The sequence below is a fragment of the Podarcis liolepis genome (assembly GCF_965112155.1).
Source record: "Podarcis liolepis genome assembly, chromosome: 5".
NCBI classification, from domain to species: Eukaryota; Metazoa; Chordata; class Lepidosauria; order Squamata; family Lacertidae; genus Podarcis; species Podarcis liolepis.
In genome coordinates, this window is record NC_139556.1 from 74580941 (window position 1) to 74594921 (window position 13981).

Here is a 13981-nt window from a genome sequence, read left to right on the forward strand (position 1 = left end):
TAGATGCACAAACATGATTACACTTTCTCATCCTATCTTTGTGTTTTTATACACTGTATAAAATGTATCTGTGATCTTCGAATGAAGGGCCCTGTGATCTTCGAATGAAGGGCAGTAGAGAAACTTAATAAATGATAATCCTTGCTGATAAATACATACAGTGCTGTAGGGCACGTGTGCTTTTGACTTGGCAATAATTTACCAATGTCACCTTTAACAGAGGAATAATTTTACTGCAGGTGAAGAAGCAGGCCCATGTGACCAGTGCACCTTTTTGACGGGGCCACCTGGCCTTCCTGGTGTTCCTGGAGCACAGGGTGAACAAGGAGTTAAAGGTAAAAGAATCTGACAATGCTTGAGAATTGCTAAAATATACCAAGAGCTCAGGAAAAGGGGTAGAAGACTTCCATACACACTTCCCAGGCTTGCATCCCGGAGAGGTCATTTCAGTGCTGCTAATGCATCAGTTTGACTTCACCTCCGGAGGCACACTCCATTGTCTCTCTTGAGAGATTGATGCCAACAATTACGGTACTTCAACCTTCCAGTTCTCTCTAAATCACTGTCTCCACCATTACAGGTATAGAAGGAGCATTGGGGCCTAAAGGATCTCAAGGAACCCCTGGGATTCAGGGGCCTCCCGGCATTCAGGTACGGTTCACGTTAAATTGTTTTTAGAGTTGGTTTATATGTAGAGCCCTTTGTAGTTTCCATCATGAAAAGGCCTCTACCCATTGGAGGATATGGATCCTTTCACCTGCGGTAGCTGACAATGGGAAAAACCTCTTCACACACAGAATCATTTCACCACAATGCCTTAGTGTGTTGATTTTACTGTACCTTCCATAGCATTTATATAGATTCAGCGTTACAGTTCCTGTCATATTTTATTAACAACATGTGACCCAGGGACTTCCAGGTCTTCCAGGAAACCAAGGCCTTAAAGGATTGAAAGGTGAGCCAGGGTATGCAGAACCAGAAGGCCCAAAAGGAGACAGAGGAGAACCAGGACCAAGAGGAAGCTCAGGAGAAAATGGTGCAGACGGGTTACCTGGGAAACCTGGACTGAAAGGCTCAAGAGGCTCTATGGGAGAACAGGTTAGTACCTGCTACTTTCACATCTAGTGCAATCATACTGATTTTTGCATTGCTTTCAATCCATTGAAAAATAAATAAGGTAAACATATCTGAAGACATTCGTCAGGGTACATGCACATATATTATTTTTTGTTGTGTGCCCTAATTCTATTATAACTTCTGAAAAAGTCATGTGGAAATGTGCATGACTGCAGCCTATACGCAGCATAAATCTGTAGTGGTCACCGATTTCCCTTTTGGATTTAGCTGAATATCCACTTTAAAGTGCTTGGAAGGATTCAGTGTAGTGCTATGGCAGTCCTTCCAGCCTTTCCGTTTGCCAGATGAAAGAATCCCCCCCCACACACACTGTTCTCCTGACCCCACAGAGCCAAATTTGGGGGAGGAAAAGCCCTATTGCGCTCATGGAAGTCCTTGCACAGACTTTCAGTAGTGGGACTCAATAGTTGAATCTGGCCTTATTTGTCGTGATCAAAATGAAATTGTTATGTTACTTATTTCTGCTTTGAGTGCTGTAATGTGTATGGGTTGCTCGTGCGTAAGTTGCCGCCTCTCCAGGCTTTGTTGCCTTGCTAAACCTTTCAGTCTGGGCAGCCCTTCACTTCGTGGCTGCCTCAGTCGCTAGCAGAATCCGTCAGTGGGCATTTCTTAAATCTTTTCCAACATAAAAGTTGTTTGACACCCAGTCTCCTCCTACTCTCTCTGCGTGGAAGTCTTCTGCGCAGGGTGGGCGTGGGTAGCGGAGGACCCGTGCTCTCCCCGCTGGTGTCCGGTGAAGAGTCCTGGAGCCCACTCGCTGATTCCCCCATCAGCCCCTCTATATCCCTGGTGTTGCGTTGATTTGCTTCCCCATCTGCGGAGCTGCCTCTCTCCCTGCTGGGCCCTTCTCCAGCATCATTTGAGAGCCTTCCCTCCGCCTCTAGCTCCGATGTCAGTTTCCTGACAAGTGCCATTGCTGAATCACGGTGGCAAGTGCAGACTCCATCATGTTTCTAGCAGTGCATATGCAAAAGAGCTATGTTCATCCAGGGTCTTTGCTGTAGGCCACCAACCTTTGTTTCTGACTGTGACTTACCATTATATATGCAGGTGTTTTGAGTGTTTGTTAAGCAGTGTTTTCTGAATTCTTATCAGGGACCTGATGGTACAAAAGGAGACAGAGGTGCACCAGGACCAGTTGGTATCTCGGGTCTTCCTGGAGAGAGAGGGCTACCTGGACCACCAGGATACGGACCACCAGGAGTGGAAGGGTCTAAGGGATCTCAAGGAAATCCTGGTTTGCCTGGTTTGCCTGGAGAAGCAGGTCGGTAGATATTATTGTTGTTATTACTAAATAATTTGACTGTGGTGTCTATAGTAGATTTAAAAGCTGCAGTGGGTGTCAAGGCGTGTATGTGTATATATATTCCTAATACAACATTGCAGAGCATTCTTTAGTTATGTAAGCAGGATCATTTCTGCATCCTGCTCCAGAAATGTCTGTGGCATCCAAGCGCACTCTTGACTTATGCATATTTTAGTTAAGTCCTTTCAGGACCTAGGGCTTCCAGACAGCACTACTGTTGTGATTTTGCTATCTGTGGTTTATATCCGCCTACTTTTCTGCAGTTCAATGCAGCTCATCTGACTGCTGAAAAACTCAGCTAATTTCCTGGGTTTCCTTGCAGTGCGCTTATCAGCCATTTTGGAGCTACAAATCTGCTACCCCCCTCCCCCGAAGTTGTGTAACTTCATTGTGCTACTGTCTTTAAATAACCACTGGCATATTCTAGTTTGTGCTCTTCTTGTTATACACTTTTAAGGTCCTAAAGGTGAGCCTGGTCAAGTAAATGCAATTCCTGGACCTCCTGGACTTCGAGGGCCAGATGGTAGGCCTGGACCACAAGGAGAAAGAGGTGAGAGCTACCTTTTCAAGCTGGACTACTGTCAAACTGACCCTTCTAAAATATTACACACACACACAAAAAAAAGGCTGCAACTTGTCATGGTCAAGCAGCAGCCACTACGCAAAGTAGTAACCTGCAGAAGAGGCTGAAAGAACAAGCAAGGTAAGCAAGCAAAATCTTGACAGCAAGGAGCAAAGATGCGCTAGTTTTGTAGGCAAGTGGCCAGGATTGACGAATTCCCTTATTCAGGGTGTTTACATGGATGGTTAAGGCTGCATCCTAGCCCATCCTTAGCTGGGAAGGCAAGCCCCATTGAACTCAGTGGGACTTCCTTCTAAGTAGATATAGTTAAAAGTGCACTGTTGGCCACTGTTGAGAGAGGGCTTTAGGCACAATTCCTGTATAACTTGTAATTCAACTCACCAGCCAATCAGTGGGGAGAGAGACAGATCCGTGAAGGGGAAAAAAACCCAGGCAGGTACTTTAGTTTCTTTAGCCCTAGTTCGTAGGGAAGACACTTCAACCCCCTGGGGTTTTGTTCTAGATAGAGTGTGGCTTGCCATTCGATACTGCTGCCAGAACTACTTTGCATTCTTTGATAGGTAGTGTTGGATCCAGAGGGCCACGTGGATATCCAGGCCTCCCAGGACCAGAAGGTGACCCTGGCTTTTCAGAAAATGGATTTCCTGGCTATCCTGGCATTAAAGGTAACGTATTTGTCTTTTCTTGAAGGAAAAAAGAGAGAGAATAAAACGAAGTAATGAAACAAATGAGAAATTTAATAAATAATCATCTATGAAGTCCTCGAGAACTGCAGAGAGAGAGAAAAAACTCAGTTAGATCTGTATTATCATGGACATCGGTGGTAGCCACTGTGTTGGATTCTGTAAGCTGTTGGGTTCCAACTCCCAACCCACAAGGCCAGTGATGAAGAATAATGGGAGCTGTAGTCAAACAACATTTGGAGGGTTCCATATTGGCTCCCCATGGTGTACATATAGTATCTTCATTAGAGCACTTCAGTAAAACCATATAATGCATTTTCAAAATGGAGGACAGCTGACAATTTGACTTTAAAAAGTAACATGCATACAAATTTCATTTGTTTTGACATAGTGTGCTTCTGGTGCTGTAATAGCATCTTTGTTGTAAAAGTGAACAGAGGATTGTAGCACTGAGTGGCATATCCCACCAGCACAAGGATTTCTCCTTGTGCCATGGGATTGCCCTCCCCTCCTTGCACACATCCCTAAACCTGTTATGGGATCCCTCAAACTGTCCAGTGCAGATTTGGGGAGGGCAGTGGGCATGCACAGTGGAAAGAGAGGTGAGAAAGTCCTATTGAACAAGCACAAATCCTTGCCCTGACAAGACATGTTCGTTTGATGCTCTCCAGTTACTTGGTTGATTCCCCCCCCCCCCCCGGTTCTGTTGTCTTTCAGACAATAAAAATTGCATTTGGAGGTCTTTAAGCAGAGGCTTGACAACCATATGTCAGGAGTGCTCTGATGGTGTTTCCTGCTTGGCAGGGGGTTGGACTCGATGGCCCTTGTGGTCTCTTCCAACTCTAGGATTCTATGATTCTATGAAATTCATGTTCAGTTTTTGCATATTATAACAGCTGCATTTATTTATTCATTCAAAACTTTTGCATCCCACCCTTCTTCAAAAAGTTCAAGGCAGCTGACAACAAAATCTAACCATAAATTAACAATTTTAAAAAAACCAGTTGCAAGATTCCTATCTTAATTAGCAAGAAAAATGTCAGAACCTAAAAAAATTGACATAGCCACTTATCGCAAACCTTCAAGAGCCTGTGTTATATCACTGAACATTGTTTCCCCTCCACTTTGTAGGAGATAAAGGGTCTCCAGGACCCACAGGGCCACCAGGCTGTCCCGGACAATTAGGGGAACCAGGCTTACGTGGAAAACCTGGAATTCCTGGAGAAAAGGTTGGTTCGCAAACTAATTCCACTGAGTTTAATGGGTTCTACTAATCAGCAAGAACATTAACGATTTTAAGAATTTTAAGAAATGCTCAGAATATTAAGAAATAAAAATTAAGTTTTACTTACAGTGTTTGAGACATGACATTTATTGCTATTATTTCCTCCATGTTTTAGGGTGAACCGGGCCCAGTTATACCTGGACAACAAGGCAGACTGGGTTCACCAGGAGTAGATGGCATGCCAGGTGAGAAGGGCGAAAGAGGATTCCCAGGACTTCCAGGGCCCCAAGGTCAACGAGGTCGTGATGGTGCTGATGGACCAAGAGGTAGAGTATATTTTGAGCAAAATGTTCGCCTCCTTGACATATTAACTAAACATTATGAATTTTCATTCAGTGGCGGTTTCATTCAAGAAACTTATATCTCTCCATTCCATCGCATTTGAGCAATGTTCAGTTTGTTCAACCTGAGGATACAGAAGGTATCCTTGAAGAAGTGAAGCCATCTCTCTGTGCACTCAGCTCTCATCCCTTACAAGAGGCATGGTGAAATGGGGGGGGGGGGCACAGCTTTAGTGGTGGCTTATCTGAAGGTTGGATGGCTGCCCTGGAAGTGCAGAGATTTAAACCCTGTCAAGCCATACTTAAAAGAAATGGATCTGGCATACTAGGCAATTGAAAAGGGCAGATATATAAAGTCTAAGCTGAATACTTTTAGGTCTCTAGTCTGATGGAAGGATGCCTGTTGGAACTGCTTTTTCTCCAAACTGAGGTGCCTGTCGCCAAATGGACTTGGTCATTAGAGTGCTGCCCTCCCCCTCCCCCCAGCTACAGCTTTCCACACCTGTAAACTAAATGTGTGAAGTGGATGCATGTATTTTCTGGAGTGTGTGTGACAGAGAGGGGGGGGGGAGAAGAGGGAGGGGAAAAATGGAAGCATAAGGAACTCATTGTAAAATGGGGCCCTTCATCACATGATATTAAGTTACCTTAATGCTATCAATACTATCTTTTAGGAGAACCTGGGTCCCCTGGAGTTCCAGGAGAAAAGGGTGTTCCAGGACAAATAGGTGACTGTCTTATTGGCTTACCAGGCCCACCAGGTCTATGTGGATTAATGGGCCCCCCAGGTAAGTATTATACAAAATATGGTCATCCCCCTACTCTAAGCCAGCACATGCTCTTCTGAACACCTGAAGCAAGGCCGTGAAGCACACTTCACTGATTTATGGGTTGGAGCAGTGCTCATCAAAACCACAGACTTGTCTGTCTCATTTTCTTCACATAGGATATCTTAGTCAAGTATCTTGTAGGCAGTCATGGTCCTCTCTACAAAAGGGACATGATATCTCTTTGAGAATATATTCTTATTTATAACGTTGTTGATACTTCAGATAAAATCCTATTGAGTTTAGGTTTGGTTTGTTGATCAGGGAACGGGCAAAATAATGAAAGTGTAATCCTATACTTGACTACCTAATAGTAAACCCCATTTAATTCAGTGGGCTTATTCCTAGGTAAATGGAGTTAGGATTAAGACCTAAAATATTTTAACTCTGGGTTATATCTTCTGCATAAGTCTCCGACAGATGGTACCTGAAATTGAATTAAAAACCCAGAAAAAAGTATAGGCATACAAAATATCCAGACACATAGATACTGGTATGTTTAAATCTTTTTCACTGTTAATTTAAATTCCTTTTAAAATGTTTTTAATTATGTTTGTTTTTATTGATAATTTTAACCACTTGGAGGTTTTGCTTCAATATAGTAGTATATACATTTCAATCAATCAATCAATGTTTTCTTTTTTAAAGTGACCCGAAAGGGTTTTTGTCATTATTGTTGTTCAAATGGCTTTTAATTTAGTTCCTTTTTCTATCATGTCTGGAAGAAGCTTGTATTTTGTTAATAGACTCTGGGTGTCTTCAATTATTCTGCAGGAGGGATTCAAGTGCACACTGCATATTTTGATTTGCCACAATTAAAGTAGATTAAAGTGGTCTGTTGAGCAAATCCACTTTAAAACAAAAACTGATGTTTTAAGGTTGTAAAACTGATGGGGAAATGCACTGAAAAGTGTGGGATGAACAAAATATTAACGGGGAAATGTATAGCTTCTGGGCTGGGATGAATGCTCATTGTTATATAACTTCCCTACAAACAAATCAACAAATTCTCAATAAATTCTAGGTGTAATGTAACCTCTGTGTAAGCTTTACACCGACAAATTACCAAGTTATCTGGAGGATCCCTCTGTATACAGTTTGCTGTACTTCTTAGTTGTCCTTGTCTGTAAAACTACTTCTTACAAAATATGCCCCCAAACCCATGATCTTGACCTCAAGATCACAACCTTCTACGGGGGGGGGGGGGCAGGGAACATTTTCACATAATGGTCATTTCAATGTGTCTGTTATCATAGGAAAACGTGGAGTTCTAGGAGCCAAAGGAGACCCAGGTTTTCCAGGATTAGACATCCCGGGGTTCCCAGGACCATTTGGGCTGCCTGGATTACCTGGCCCACAAGGAGAAGAGGGATCTCCTGGCATCAAGGGACAACCTGGCAGGCCAGGAGTACCAGGTGTACCAGGTGAGTATTTCTTGAAGGGAAAATAAGACACTATTAGTACCACTTGCTTGCCATTTTATTCTGCAGGAGTTTTATAGATATGACCGGTACGATCAAATGAAGGCGGTGGCATGGTATTAAGTCTGTAGATAATGCATAGATAAATACTCATTTTGCCTGGACTCTGACACAGGCAATAGGGAATGCACAATCTCTGAGTAATACAGTATTCTGTTTTGCTCACTTCCCACAGGTCTAAGAGGAGAAATAGGCTTGATGGGCACTGTAGGTAATCCCGGGCTACCTGGTGTCTTTGGAAATCCAGGTATCCGTGGCAGCAGGGGTAAGTGATAATGCACTTCTCTTATCTGCTCATTGTTTATACAGCCATAAGTACACATTGTCAGCCTGTCAGATCTTTCCTGAGACAGAATCCCTCCATAGCTGCAATAGGAGGCAAAATTCCTTCTGGGAGGGCCCACTGGGAACTGTCCATGGTCCTTACTTTCCTGACCTCTGCTTAAAAAGAAACCTGCCCTATCTTTGCCTGTCCAGGAGAGACTCTGTCTGTGTCCGTTTTGCTTGTAAGCCTCCTTTGCTTAGCTGCTTTCACCTGCAGCCTTCCAGGCTTATGGCAGCATTCAGTACGGTCCCTCCTTCAAGCCCTAACAAACAGAGAAGAAGCATGGATCCTGCTCCTAACTAGACTAATAGGTCAATTCTTAGCAGTGCTTTGTGGTCATATGATTTGCATGTCATTTGGATTTGGATTATTTTTGGCTGTTAATTGGTGCTGGAGTATTAAAGGCCAAAGGGCTGAATGGATTAATCGATTTATTACAGTCACAGGCCAGAGATAGGACAAAGGGCTGAAATTAGTGTGACTTCTGGATAAGACAATGTATAAGTTCTAAATTTCTCGTGGTCTCCTTGGTAAAACGTTTCAAAGCTAAAACTGTAAATGGCCCACATGAGTTTCTATAAATGTGAAAGAGGGCCAGCACATGTTTTATTGGCCAAATGTGTGTCATGCTTTACTTTTCCAAATGCAAGCCAAGTTTCTTCCAGCTTTTGAAGTAATAGACAAAGTGCTGCAATTGCAGAGAAGAAAAATAATAAAAGCAGTTTTGTTTTGTTTTGTTTTTCATTTGCAGGTTCTCCTGGCTTCCCAGGACCAAAAGGAAGAAAGGGATCCTCAGGTGAAAAAGGTGAACCAGGTGATAAAGGTTCTCCTGGAACATCAGAGTCAAAAGTGAGTTTCGGAGATAAAGGAGACAGAGGAATTAAAGGTATATGCAGCAGTTACTACTACTGCTAAAACCAGCTTGATGCCATTACAATTATCATGTTATGTTTTTTAAATGAGAGTGATGGTGATACTGACTTCCAGTGTAATGCATGTCATTGCTGCTGTAGGATTTCCTGGAAGACTGGGACTCAAGGGAGAAAAGGGAGAGCAAGGTCTGAAAGGATGCATAGGACCTGATGGACTACCAGGAATGCCAGGGCCACCAGGTATATGGACTTACTTATATATTAAACTGTATCAGATATACAAAATAATATGAACCTTCTTTTAGTAATTTGTCAAACTAAGACAAGAGCTAGTTAATACAAGAGTTATGTGAGGAATAATGCATCCATAATCATCTATGGTTATGCGCTTGCTCATGGTTGAATGGAGAATAAGATGAATGAACAGTTGCAGAGACTTCTCATACCAGTGCTGGTTAACATGGTGAAACGTACTTGAAATATTAAACGGTTAAAAACTCATGCCCAATCTTTTATTTTTAAAACTTGATGAAACTCAGTAGCAGCTGCACCTTAGTTTTGGGATAATGCTAACCACACACTCATTATGACATGTTTATGAGATACAGCTTGGGAAAACATGAGCTGTGCCATATTCCCTGTAGGAGTAATCACCCTTTGAGGGGCAATAAGTAGCAGGTGTAAAACAGAGAAACCAAGAACACTGTTGTCAGGGGTTCAGGGGCAGAGGCACATGGGAGGCAGGAGAGGGAGGACCATTGGGCAGAGTCCGAGGACAGCGAGGAGGAGAAGGACTGTGGCCCAAAGGACTCCATGAGCTTTTCCAGTGAATCAGGGGATTCCCAGGAGGGGGCGCCTGTAGCCAGGGGGAGAGGAGCCCCAGGGGGGACTCATCAGGGGGAAAGAGCCAGCAGGGAATCCCGAAGGAGCAGCTGGAGATCAGGGCAGACTTCCCCTCCAGAGCGTAGCGAAGGGGGGGGAGGTTCCAGTGTGTTAGGAGAAGCAGCTCCGTTGGCTGGAACGGAGGAGAGGTCAGAACAAGCTATTCTCCTGGAAGGGGAGGGGAGGGGAGCAGTGAGAGGAGTGACGTTACCGTCAGGAGAAAGGTTGGAGGCTGGGCGCGCGTGCCAAGTTCAAATGTGCAAGCACGCGGGGAAACGGAGAGCCCGGGGGAGGAGCCAGGTCCCAAAGCCCGCAGGAGGGAGGGAGAGCCATCGGGAGATTCAGCGTCAGAGGAATCCAGGAGGGGCGGAACTCCAGCGGGCAGAAAGACCCTGCGGAAAAGGAAAGACAGGAGGAGGTGGAGCAAAGCAAGCATCTTAAGCTGGTGTAGGGGAGGGACCGACTCAGAGGGGACTTCAACGGTCTAAGGCTAAGAGACGTGGGGCTGCACGCCTCGGTTGTGGAACCAACAATGAACTGCAATAAACATCCTTGTATATAAGAAGAACTTGGCGTTGGTCTTTTGTGAGCTGAGACCTGAGGCAGCCCTGACAACTGTTCTTTCTTTTGGATAATGATCCATAACATCCCACCTAATCTTGAAGTGCATCAAAATATGTTCAATTGATTATACTTTCAGGTTCCAAAGGAGACAAGGGACGTCCAGGAATTCTTGGTGGACAGGGATTGACAGGAGCTCCAGGAGACAGAGGGGACATGGGAGTGCCAGGTGATTTTACCCATGTATCTGAATAGTCATCAGGGGAATAGGACTGTAATAGCCACCTGAAAAACAAATAGCTGAATTTAGTGATTAATGCATTTGTAAGGACTGAATTGGAGTAAGCTGTGCATAAATGGGGAATGGTGTTTCACAGGTTTTTGTGGGGAACAGCACATCTCGTAATAAGGTTATTAAGGCCAAAATACTCATTACTCATTATTTTTCAAGTTCTTCCTGTATTTGTCATGAATATACCTTTACTTAGAGGGGGAAAGAATCTCTCTCTCTCTCTCTCTCTCTCTCTCTCTCTGTGTGTGTGTTTGTGTGTGTGTGTGTGTGTAAAGTTGTATTTGTGGAAGGGTGAAACTATGATACAGCTGCTTATAACTCAGTCTCATTTCATATTTTCTTTTTTTTTTTAATAGATTTTTATTAGTTTTCCATAAATAAAAAAGGAATCACAAAAACAAAAACATAAATAAACACAAAAACGACTTCCCCATACCACCCCTTTTCTGCATTCTTGTTTCATGATTTTTCAGCAACCCTTATGTATTATACTTATTTCTAACTCGTAAATTTAACTTCCATAAAAAGTTTTAAAACAACTGTAGTTCTTTATCTCTTATAACCCTGATCCTCTAATTCTCCAAGTTACAACAGTTTTTAAGATAAACTTTGAATTTGTTCCAGTCTTCGTCCACTGCCTCTTTCCCTCGGTCCCGAATTCTGCCAGTCATCTCTGCCAGTCCCATATTTCATATTTTCATTTCATATTTTCATTACTTAGCTTGGTTTTGGTTTGGTGGCTTCCCGCCCTTTGGGAAATTAAAAAAGTCTAAAATATCTATTCTGATAGCCATGTCTATGCCATTGCAGGTTCTAAAGGCGAACGAGGTTCTTCTGGTTTTCCTGGGTCACCAGGAATACCAGGGCCACCTGGCTTGCTTGGTATTCCAGGGGATAAAGGAGAACCAGCCTGTCCTGGATCTGGACCTCCTGGGGACCCAGGACCTGAGGTACAGAAAGTAATAGATCCATGGGTCCAGGCTGTGCTTAATAGGTTTGATTGTTATTTACCGTGATCCTGTTTCCCATTGATGCTTGCTAGGGTGATCCAGGTCTCCCAGGAGAAAGAGGAAGAAAAGGTGAAAGTGGATCACCAGGCCGGCCAGGGCTTCTCGGAGAACCTGGACTACCTGGAAACAGAGGGGAATCTGGTTTACCAGGAATTCCAGGTGAAGTGTGTGTTTTTAGGCACCAGTGCAAAGCGTTAAGAGTGGATTATAATTTCTAAGTGAACTAAAACTGCAACTACTGTAAGCAGCTTCTTTCTATGGAAAAGGTACCAGCTAGCCTGGGGATTTTGTGCCACAGGAAATACTTCAAACACTGCCAACTGATGCCATTCCTGCTTGACCCTGAACTGCCATTTGAACCAGTAGCAATCATCCTAGGAATCATGAACAGTGCCCTTGTGGCTTGTGATTGATGCTCCATCTGAATGCACGCTAACAGAAACAGTATAATGCCATGGAAATCATATTATTCAGTAATGCTGTTTCACTCATACAGCACAGGTTCTCCTTGGGCTATTTTAATACAAAGCTGATCTAGGTAATAACTTCCCATGCAGCTGGTTGAACAACTGAATATCAAATCAGGGAGGAAGTAAAACCCATTGTGCAAAAGAGATACAAAGCGGTGTGTGTGTTAATACAATGATCCAAAATACACTCTTCTGCTATTGATGGCTCCCTTAAATCCTGAGTTTCTCATTTAAATAAGCAGGGCTCAGTACAGCACAGTTCAGAACAGAGAGCACTGTAATTGGGAGTAATGTATTTTTACTGAAGTTGATGGAGCTGCTTCAGCAATGGTCTCTGTGTTAGATGTATAAAGAGCATACATTCACAAATGAAAGTTGCATTTCTTCTCTTGCTCGTTCTCTCCTTTGCAGGACAATCAGGACCTACTGGCAGTAATGGTACTAAAGGTACTAAAGGATTACCAGGACAAAATGGCATCAGAGGCTCTCCAGGTCTGTTGCTTGTTTGCCTATTTGTAGTTCTTTTTCTGTCTTTATTTTTCCTGTTTTTCTCACTGTTGAAGAAAAATCAGTGGGTGATAAGCAATGCTGGTCCTACTCAAAATAGACTCATTTAAGTTAATAGACTAACTTAGGTTCATTAATATCAATGGCTCTATTCCGAGTGTAAAGTTGGATGCAATCCATAATGTTTTCGTTTTTCATAGCTTTTTCTTTATACTTCAATGAAAAGCTGCTTCATCTCTTCTGGTCTCTATCACTGAGGTTTCCCACTGGTGGGCCAGAATTTGTACTGGCCAATTCTAGAACTTGCCTATATTTTTCAAGGTACACACTTTCCACTGTGGGCTCTATTTTGCAGGAGGTATTTAACCAGAAGCTAGGCAGCTGTCTTTTCCTACTTACATTGTTTGGAATGGATCACTTGCATGCTGCATTACAAACCCTGTGCTGAGCAGGGATTGCTACTAGATGACCAGAAGTTTTCTTCCAACTCTGTGATCCTATGAAACTGACTGCTACAGTTAAGCAGCAGAGCAGCAAATTGTGACTCAGAAAGTTACATGCAGCCCATCTGCCCTGTATTGTGCAGCTTGAGAAAAACACACATACTCATACCCACCCCATCTCTTTTTGCAGTTCTAGGCAAACTGTCAAACTAGGAGGTTTGCCAAATTCCTGCTGAGCCACCATATTTCACTGATAACATTTCACTTGGTGGATTATATGTCACATAGGTTTTCTCTCTGGACACAAACCTCAATACTGACCAGAGGGAAAGGGTGGATGAGCAGTTGTTCCTTCCTACTTCCTACTGCCTACGCCTCTCCTTCAACTTGAAGAAGAGAAGAGTTTGGATTTGATATCCTGCCTTTCACTCCCCTTAAGGAGTCTCAAAGCGGCTAACATTCTCCTTTCCCTTCCTCCCCCACAACAAACACTCTGTGAGGTGAGTGGGGCTGAGAGATGTCAGAGAAGTGTGACTAGCCCAAGGTCACCCAGCAGCTGCATGTGGAGGAGCGGAGATGCGAACCAGGTTCACCAGATTATGAGTCTACCGCTCTTAACCACTATACCACAATGGCTCCCTTGAGATAATGGCAGATGATACCAACAGCAAGGAGGCACAAGAGCAACCACAGTTGCTGATCACCTATCTTCCACTGGTGCCATGGGAAATGTGGGTGGATCACTGTGGAATAGGAAAGCACAGTTCCTGGCAGCTTTATCCTATACCATGAAGTGCTCCAACAAAAGCCTCTCATTAATCCTCCAGGGCCACTCTCCTGCTCACAATAGAAAATGCGAGCTTTCCCATTCTTTTCGTTGTGTTGTGAGCCGCTTTGTACCTAAGAGTGGCATGCACATTTAAGTAATGAATAATATGTGAATGATCAACACATCACTACAATGATGCACCAATATTAGATCATTTCAAAACCTAATATGACAACGTAATTAATTGATAATATTGTAACTTTTTAA

General features: G+C 43.4%; 1 protein-coding gene across 3 annotated transcripts in view; it reads left to right on the top strand.

Moving 5' to 3' along the window:
* The window catches only part of COL4A3 (collagen type IV alpha 3 chain), an 85816-nt gene that overhangs the window by 57280 nt on the left and 14555 nt on the right, over positions 1–13981 (top strand). For 2 of the 3 annotated variants that reach the window (XR_014526932.1, XM_083506290.1), the window contains exons 23-39: positions 240–335; positions 581–651; positions 910–1098; positions 2233–2401; positions 2901–2993; positions 3587–3691; positions 4841–4938; positions 5110–5260; positions 5950–6063; positions 7359–7526; positions 7759–7848; positions 8660–8794; positions 8922–9020; positions 10363–10452; positions 11326–11465; positions 11558–11684; positions 12407–12487. Coding sequence is in view for 2 of the 3 variants with exons in the window: in XM_083506290.1 (XP_083362416.1) it covers positions 240–335; positions 581–651; positions 910–1098; positions 2233–2401; positions 2901–2993; positions 3587–3691; positions 4841–4938; positions 5110–5260; positions 5950–6063; positions 7359–7526; positions 7759–7848; positions 8660–8794; positions 8922–9020; positions 10363–10452; positions 11326–11465; positions 11558–11684; positions 12407–12487 (2016 nt within the window). In the remaining variant the exon portion in view is untranslated. The remainder of the gene's footprint in view (positions 1–239; positions 336–580; positions 652–909; positions 1099–2232; positions 2402–2900; positions 2994–3586; positions 3692–4840; positions 4939–5109; positions 5261–5949; positions 6064–7358; positions 7527–7758; positions 7849–8659; positions 8795–8921; positions 9021–10362; positions 10453–11325; positions 11466–11557; positions 11685–12406; positions 12488–13981) is intronic. The other variant, XM_083506291.1, reaches the window with a different exon arrangement.